General features: G+C 20.3%; 1 protein-coding gene across 3 annotated transcripts in view; it reads left to right on the forward strand.

Moving 5' to 3' along the window:
* The window catches only part of LOC117169610 (zinc transporter 9), a 63061-nt gene that overhangs the window by 20946 nt on the left and 32816 nt on the right, over positions 1-9299 (forward strand). For all 3 annotated transcript variants that reach the window (XM_033356060.1, XM_033356059.1, XM_033356061.1), the window contains exons 3-6: positions 406-598; positions 699-781; positions 6726-6849; positions 6946-7084. In XM_033356060.1, coding sequence (XP_033211951.1) covers positions 406-598; positions 699-781; positions 6726-6849; positions 6946-7084 — 539 coding nt within the window. The remainder of the gene's footprint in view (positions 1-405; positions 599-698; positions 782-6725; positions 6850-6945; positions 7085-9299) is intronic.

Below are 9299 nucleotides of genomic sequence, written 5' to 3' on the forward strand. Positions count from 1 at the left end.
TTAATTGAAAATTAATTTTTCTTCATAGAAATTCATCTACTTAATTTTTTGGTTAAAAATTGAACTTTTATGGTTTAAACATACAGACTATTTATCTTTTTTTGGCTTGAAAATTTAACAATTTGATAACGGATTTAACCAAGAGATAAAAAATTGAATCTACTTGTGGAAAAATAGTTTTTTTCTTTAATTGAAAATTAGTTCTCAAATAAGTACTGTGATTACTGTTCTTGATTAAAAACACATTTTTTTCGATGAAAATTCATCATTCTAGGTGAAAAATTCATCTCTTAGGTTGAAAATACCCTCTTTCTGGTAAAAAAAATCAGCCAATTTCCCCATAAGAGAATTTTTGCGCGTCTTTCTATAAACCAAAAGTGTAAAAGTTTTCTAAATATTTCCCAGCTGCGAAAAAAAGAATGAGGGTTGATCTTTCTGCTTCGTCGTTGGAGAGAAACTTTATCACCCCGGTGAGGGCCATGTCAGATTTTCTTCTGAAACCCTCAGACCTGGAATCTCTGCCAAAAACTAAGAGAAGATCACCCTACGAATTTGAACCGCCGATCACGGTTTACTGGAGGAAGGACGTTGAAGCTAAGTACGTTCAGTCATTTTTCCAATTTTTTCCCGTTTTTTTTTCTTCGTCAATTTATTTCAGGTTGTGATTGAGCAAAGAAGTAAGAATTTACTGCTTTTAGAGCATTAGAAGTCTGGGGATCTCATGATATTCTGAATAAAGAACTCCTGAAAAAAGAAGTCGAGCTCAAGACGTACCAGCAAAGTAATTATAATTTCTATTTATTAAGAAATTTTCAGAAATTAAACAAAGTCAAGGTAAATAATATTATTATTATTTTTTCATATATATTTAGATATATTTAGTAATATTAATATTGTATTAATAATATTAATTAATTTTTTTGTAAACCTGGCATTTTTTTATTTTATTTTTTTTTTACTTTTGAAATAATTTCGTAAACTACGATTGATAGAATTTCAGAATTTTTACTGTGATTTATTGAATTACGGACATCACACTCTTTCCCCTATTTCCCCTTAAAAAAAAAAGAATTTCTCCTTTTTTCCCTGTTTTCAAGAAAATTTCTTTCTTTTCTTCTCATTTTTTTCTAATTTTTAATTTAATTTAATTTTTTTTTGCTTAAATGAGAACTAAATTGATAGAATTCAATGAGAAAATATAAACGATTTTTGGTTGAAAGATAATTATTTTCAATTAAAAAGTCTAGTATTATATTTTTAGTTCAGAATTCATCTCTTTTAGTCAAAACGTGAACTTTTGAATTTTTCGTTTTTTTTTTAGAAAGAGAAAACTGGTCCTTCTTTATTTAAAATCCATCTTTTTATTGAAAATTTGTCTTTTTTGGTTCATTTTTTTTATATTTTTAAATGAGGATTAATCTCTTGATGGTGAAAATTCTACTATTTGATTTAAAATTGATTTATTTTGTGGAAAATTTAATTATTTTGTTAAAAAGTCATATTTCACAGTCGGAAATTCAACTGTGCTCTTAAAAATTCTTCTTTTCGGATAGAAAATTCGATTTTTTGTTCAATTGCAAATTATTTTGTTGTTTGAAAAGTCATCTTTTATTTTGTTGAAAATTTAACTTTTCCGGTCGAAAATTAATTTTTTTTATTTAAAAAGTGTACTACTATATTTTCTGTTAAGGATTCATCATTTGTAGCCGAAAATTGAATTGTTTTGTTAAAAATTTAACTATTTGGTTAAAAAGTCGTATTTTTTCAAATGAAAATTCACCTTTTTTGGTTATAAATTAATTTTTTCAAAATTGCAAAGTCTGTTTTTGTATTTTTTGTTCAAATTTGATCTTTTTTAATTAAAAATGTTGTTAAAAAGTCATATTTCTTAGTCGAAAATTCAACTGTTTTTTTTTAATTCGTCTTTAGATAGAAAATTCATCTTTGGTTTGAAAAGTTTTATTTTTTTGTTATAAAATCTTTTTTTCTGCTTAAATCTCTATTTAAATAAAATAATTTAAATATAAATAAAATAAAAAGAATTTTATTAGAGACAAACCGATAAAATCTTGAATTTTTTTATCTAGCCAAAACTTATTTAATCAAAATTTATATTTTATCTTTATTTTTTTAATTTTAAAAGTCTGTAGTTACATTTTAGGTTCAGAATTCAACTCTTTTGGTTAAAACTTTCACTATTTAGTGAAAAATGGCATTATTTTGTTAAAATTTAACCATTTTATTTTAAAAGTAATCTTGCTTGTTCAAAAATTTAACTATTTTGTTAAAGATTCCTCTTTTTTCATTGCAAATTCATATTTTTTGGTTGAAAATGAATTTTGTTTCACTGAAAAGTCATATTTTTAGTTCAGAATTCATCTCTGGGTTAGAAATTCCACCATTTGGTTAAAAATTTAATTATTTTATTGAAAATTCTACTTTTTTGGTTGAAAATTAATTATTTATATTTGAAAAGTCCAATATATTTTTGTTTAATTCAGAATTAATCTTTTTTTGTCAAAATAGTAATTATTTGAGTCAAACTTGATATTTTTTTGTGAGAAATTTTACTATTCAATTGAAAATTTTATTTATTTTCTTGAAAATTCTAGTATTTTGTTAATAATTCATCTTTTTTGTTTAAAACTTAATTATTTTTCTTTGAAAAGTCCCCTATTATATTTTTAGTTCATAATTTATTTCTTTGGGATCGAAATTCTACTATTTGATTAGAAATTTAATTATTTGATTGAAAATTCGACTTTTTTGGTTGAAAATTAATTGTTTATATTTGAAAAGTCTAATTTTTTTTTAATTTAGAATTCATCTGTTTTATGAAAAATTCTACTGTTTAGTTAAAAATCTAATTATTTGATTGAAAATTCACCTTTTTTGTTTCAAAGTTAATTATTTATATTTGAAACGTCTAATATTATTTTTGGTTCAGAATTCATAATTTTTTTTAAATTTTACTATTGGGTTAAAAATTTGTTTTATTGAAAATTCAACTTCTTTGATGGAAAGTTAATATTTAAATTCGAAAAGTCTAATATTATTTTTTTTTAATCCTGAATTAATCTCTATTTGTCAAAATTCTACTATTTCGTAAAAACTGTACTTATTTGAGCTAAACTTTATGTTTTTTTTTTGTGAAAAATTTTACTATTTAATTGAAAATATTATTTATTTTCTTGAAAATTCTACTATTTTGTTAAAAATTCTGCTTTTTGGTTAAAACTTAATTCGTTTCATTTGAAAAGTCTCCTATTATATTTTTAATTCAGAATTTATCTCTTTTCTTTAAAAATTCTGGTATTTGGTTAAAAATTTAATTATTTTATTGAAATTCAACTTTTTGGTTGAAAATTCAATCATTTTGTTGAAATTCAAATTTTAAAAACATTACAATTTTTTTAAGTCATTTTTTTGGTTGCGACTTAATTCTTTTCATTTGAAAAGTCTAATATTATATTTTTGGTTCAGAATTCATATTTTTCGTCATAAATTCTACTATTGAGTTGAAAATTTAATTATTTTGTTGAACATTAAACTAATATTTTTAAATACAGCTATTTAAAATAAATTAAATTATTTTTTTAAGTCATCTTTTTTCTTGAAAAATCGTGTTTTTTGGGTTCAAATTTATTATTTTTATTTTAAAAGTCTCCGATTATATTTTCAGTTCAAAATTTATCATTTTGGGATAGAAATTCTACTATTTGGTATTTAGTATTTTTTTTTTAAATTTAGAATTAATCTTTTTTGCCAAAAATTATACTATTTATTAGAAAATTTAATTATTTTACTGAAAATTCAATTTTTTGGTAGAAAGGTAATTCTTTATATCCGAAAAGTATAATATTATAATTTTGAAATTCAGAATTAATCTTTTTTTGTCAAAAATTATACTATTTATTAACAACTTTCATTATTTTATTACAAATTCCACTACTTAAAAAAATTCATCTCTTTTTTTTTTAAAGTCATCTTTTTTGGTTGAGACTTAATTCTTTTTATTTGAAAAGTCTAATATTATATTTTTGGTTCGTAATTCATCCATTTTTTTTTAATTCTACTTCTTACTTAAAAATCTAATTATTTTACTGAAATTTCATTTTTTTGGTTTAAAGTTAATTTTTTATACTTGAAAAGTTTAATGTTGTACTTTTTGTTCAAAATTCATCTTTTTTTTAAATTCTGTTATTCGGTTAAAAATTTAATTATTGTACCGAAAATTCAACTTTTTTTGTTAGAAAATAATTCTTTATATCCGAAAAGTATAATATTATTTATTTATTTTTAGAATTCATCTTTTTTTGTTTAAAATTCAACATTAAATTAACTTAAAATTCAACTTCAAATTTCAACCAATTTTTTTGTTACAAGTTCAAATATTTGGTTGAAAATTTAATTATTTTGTTGAAAAATCAACTATTTAAAAAAATGCAATTCTTTTTCCTTTAAAATCATCTTTTTTTAGTTCAGACTTTTCATCCAAAAAGTATAATATTATATTTTTTTAATTTATAATTAATCTTTTTTTATCAAAGTGCTACTATTTAGTTGAAAATTCAACTATTTTGTTAAAAAGCCTAACGTCGTATTTTCGGTTCAGATCTCATATTTTTTTGTTTAAAGTTCCACTTTCTGGTTACAAATTTAATCATTTTGTGAATAATTCAACTATTTTGGTTTAAAATTAATTATTTGGATTTGAAAAGTCTAATATTATTTTTTTTGTTAATTCAGAATTAATATTTTTTTGTGAAAAATTCTATTTCGTTAAAAATGTAATTATTTGAGTCATACTTTGTTTTTTTTGTGAAAAAATTTAATATTCAATAAAAATTTTTATTTGTTTTGTTGAAAAATCGACTATTTAAAAAAATTCAACTCTTTTTTTTTAATCATCTTTTTGGGTTGAGACTTTATGTTTTTCGGATATAAAGTGTCAACCCAAAAAGATGATTTAAAAAAAAAAGAGTTGATTTTTTTAAAATAGTTGAGTTTTCAACGAAATAATTAAATTTTAATTTATTTATTATTTCATTAATTTTCAAAATTAATTATAAATTTAAAAAATATAAAATACTTTTCATGTATAATATTATATTTTTTAAATTTATAATTAATTTTGAAAATTAATAAGATAATAAATAAATAAATGAAAATTTAATTATTTCGTTGAAAAATCAACTATTTAAAAAAATTCAACTCTTTTTATTTCAAATCATTCATCTTTTTTTTTTTTAAAAAGTCATTTTTGTCAAGTTAATTATTTTAGTCTGAAAAGTCTAATTTTATATTTTTGGTTCGTAATTCATCCATTTTTTTTAAATTCTACGACTTATTTAAAAATCGATTTTATTGAAAATTTCCTTTCTTTTTGTTAAAAATTGTACTATTTGGTTGAAATTTTAATAATTTTTTTGAACATTCAACTACTTTTTTTTTAATATAGCTATTTAAAACAAATTAAATTATTTTTTTTCAAGTCATCTTTTTTGTTTCAAAGATAATTCTTTACATCCGAAAAATATAATATTTTTTTATTTACAATTAATATTTTTTTGTCAAAAATTCTACTATGTAATTGAAAATTTACTTTTTTTCAAAAATACAACTATTTTGTTAGAAACTCACATTTTTTTGTTGAAAGTTCATTTCTTTTGATTTAAAAAGTCTAATATGATATTTTTAAGTAATAAATTTTTGTTAAAAATTCTACTATTTAGTTAAAAATGTAATTATTTTATTAAAAATTCAACTTTTTTGGCTTAAAGTTAATTCTTTTTATTTGAAACGTCTAATATTACAATTTTGGATTAGTATTCATTTATTTTTGTCAAAAAATTCTACCATTTGGTTGGAAATTTATTGATTTTGTTTAAAGTTCAACTTCTTTTTTAAAATTTAATGTTATTTATAAACTATGCTATAAAGTATATTATATTTTTTGTTCGGGATTCATCTCTTTTGGTTAAAAATACTATTTTTTTGAAAATTAATATTTTTCAGTCGAAAATTCGTATTTTTATCAAAAATTCGTTCTATGGATAAAAAATTTATCTATTTTATTGAAAACTCGACTTTTTGGCATGAAAATTCAACTTTTTGGTGGAAAATGAAACTGTTTCTGTTTGAATATTATACTTTTTTGTTTGAAAATTAATTAATTTGGTTAAAGGTTCATTTCAGATCAGATTTAAAAATTCGTCTGTTTTGCTTTAAAGTTGAATTATTTAGTTGTAAATGCAACCGTTTAGTTCAAAATTTAACTTTTTTCTCGAAAACTCTTCTTTTTAGACTTAAATTTCTATTTTATTGTTAAAACATTCGAATTTTTAGTTAGAAAACTCAACTCTTTTATCTAAAAGTCATATTTTTTTTAGTTTAAAACTCTAATATGAGGTTGAAAATGCAATATATTTCGACTTCGAGTCGAAGGAATATGGTATCTAGAATAATGTTATTTAAAAGAATTTTTCTTTTAAAAAAGTCACCCTTTTTCCCCTATTTTGAAACTGTGAAGTCTGAAATCACTTTTACAATAATAAAAATTATATTATTTTTTCCTTGAAGTTCTGAAGTTTTTATCTCTTTTTAGAGTTTGCAAGATAAATAATCAATAATTCATATCATAAAAATTTGAAAGTCAACCGGGAAAAATGTATTTTTTGACCCGAAAAATTTTGCAAAATTTTGAAAACTGAACACTTTTTCAGATATTTTTACCGTGAAACGAATGTTGAGAGACTACCGTCGACAAATCGGTAACCAAACGGAAACAGTTGCCCCGGAAGGTCTTTTTGGAAGATCTGGTAGAGTTGTTTTAACGGCAATTATAATGTTAGTACTTTATATTCTATTTTATTGTTTATTTTCTCACTTCTGCATATTTTAAAACACTTTTGGAGAGAATTTTGTTTTTTTTTTTAATTCTAGAAACGCTAGCAATTTCCTCTTCAAACTTTTTGCTTGGCTCTACACCGGATCTCATAGTATGTTTTCCGAATGTATTCACTCGGCAGCCGATACTTGTAACCAGTTGATTTTGGCTTACGGAATTCACAAATCTGTGCAGGTAAAAAATATATAAAATATAATATAAGTATTTGTTTAACCCCTATTTTGTCGAAAAAGCCTTTTTTTTTTATTTTTCATCTTTAAAACTCCTCTTTTTTTATTATTTTGGCGTTTTTATTATTTAATATGTCCAATATTTGGGTTCAGGAAGTTCTCAGTTTTTAAAAATGTATTTTTTAACTTGAATCATAATTTTTTATTGGCAAGTTAAAATTGAAGTAAGTTGATAAATATTTTATTTACTTGAAAATTGAACTATTTCGTTGAAAACTTTTTTTTCTGATTTAAAATTAATTTTTTGAATGAAAAATTAAACTAATCGAGTTGAAGGTTCCATATTTTATATATATATATATTTTTTTTAATTTCTTTCAATTTATTTTTTTTTATTTTATATATTTCAATATAAACTGCGTAAAAACTAATTTTTTCACTGAAAAATCTTACTTAGTCGAAAATTAAAATCTTTTGTAAAAAATCGTATTTTTTAGTTGGATTCGACTCTTTTTGATTTAAAATTAATCTTTTTTACACATTTTATATATTTTTATTTATTTATCTTTTTAAATATTTAAAAAAATCCTTTTTTTCTTTTATTATAATTTTTATTTCATTCTATATATTTTAATATTCCATATCTTCATTTGAAAATTCATCTCTGGTTGAAAACTAATTTTTTCACTCAAAAACCTTCCTGAGTTAAAAATAAAAATTTTGTTAAAAATCGTATTTTTTAGTCTAATTCGACTGTTTTATATTTAAAATTAAACTTGTCTTTTTTTAGTAATAAATTAATTTTTCATCTGAAAATTGTAATTATTTTGTTGAAAACTTGCGTTTTCTGATTTAAGGTTTATTTTTTTAAATGAAAATTAAACTAATTAAGTTAAATATTCTATTTTTGATATATTTTAAAAATATTTTTTCTAATTTTATGTATTTTAATATTCCATATTTTTATTTAAAAATTCATCGCTGCTTAAAAACTATTTTTTTCACTGAAAAATCTTACTTAGTCGAAAATTAAAATCTTTTTTTAAAAAATCGTATTTTTTAGTTGGATTCGACTGTTTTTGATTTAAAATTAATCGTTTTACATATTTTATATATTTTTATTTATTTATTTTTTTAAATATTAAAAAAAATCCTTTTTTTCTTTTATTATAATTTTTATTTCATTCTATATATTTTAATATTCCATATCTTCATTTGAAAATTCATCTCTGGTTGAAAACTAATTTTTTCACTCAAAAACCTTCCTGAGTTAAAAATAAAAATTTGGTTAAAAATCGTATTTTTTAGTCTAATTCGACTGTTTTATATTTGAAATTAAACTTGTCTTTTTTTAGTAATAAATTAATTTTTCATCTGAAAATTGTAATTATTTTGTTGAAAACTTGCGTTTTCTGATTTAAGGTTTATTTTTTAAAATGAAAATTGAACTAATTCAGTTAAATATTCTATTTTTGTTATATTTTTTATGTTTTAAATATTTTTTCTAATTTTATGTATTTTAATATTCCATATTTTTATTTAAAAATTCATCTCTGCTTAAAAACTAATTTTTTCACTGAAAAATCTTACTTAGTCGAAAATTAAAATCTTTTTTTAAAAAATCGTATTTTTCAGTTGGATTCGACTGTTTTTGATTTAAAATTAATCTTTTTTACACATTTTATATATTTTTTCAAATATTTAAAAAAATCCTTTTTTTCTTTTATTTGAATTTTTATTTCATTCTATATATTTTAATATTCCATATCTTCATTTGAAAATTCATCTCTGGTTGAAAATTAATTTTTTCACTCAAAAATCTTACTTAGTTGAAAATTAAAATCTTGTTAAAAATCGGATTTTTTAGTTAAATTCAACTGTTTTTTTATTTTAAATGAAATTTCTTTTTTTTTTAGTAGAAAATTAATTTTTTCGACTGAAAATTGAATTATTTTATTAAAAACTTGCTGTCTCTGATTTAAGGTTTTTTTTCAATGGAAAATTGAACTAATTCAGTTAAATATTCAATTTTTTATATGTTTTCATTTATTATTATTTTATTTAATTTATATATTTTAATATTCCATAGTTTTATTTGAAAATTCATCTCTGGTTAAAAACTAATTTTTTCACTGAAAAATCTTTCTTAGTTGAAAATTAAAATCTTTTTAAAAATCGCATTTTTATTTAACGTTATTTTTTTGAATGAAAAATTGAAC

The sequence above is a fragment of the Belonocnema kinseyi genome, chromosome 3 (assembly GCF_010883055.1).
Source record: "Belonocnema kinseyi isolate 2016_QV_RU_SX_M_011 chromosome 3, B_treatae_v1, whole genome shotgun sequence".
NCBI lineage: Eukaryota > Metazoa > Arthropoda > Insecta > Hymenoptera > Cynipidae > Belonocnema > Belonocnema kinseyi.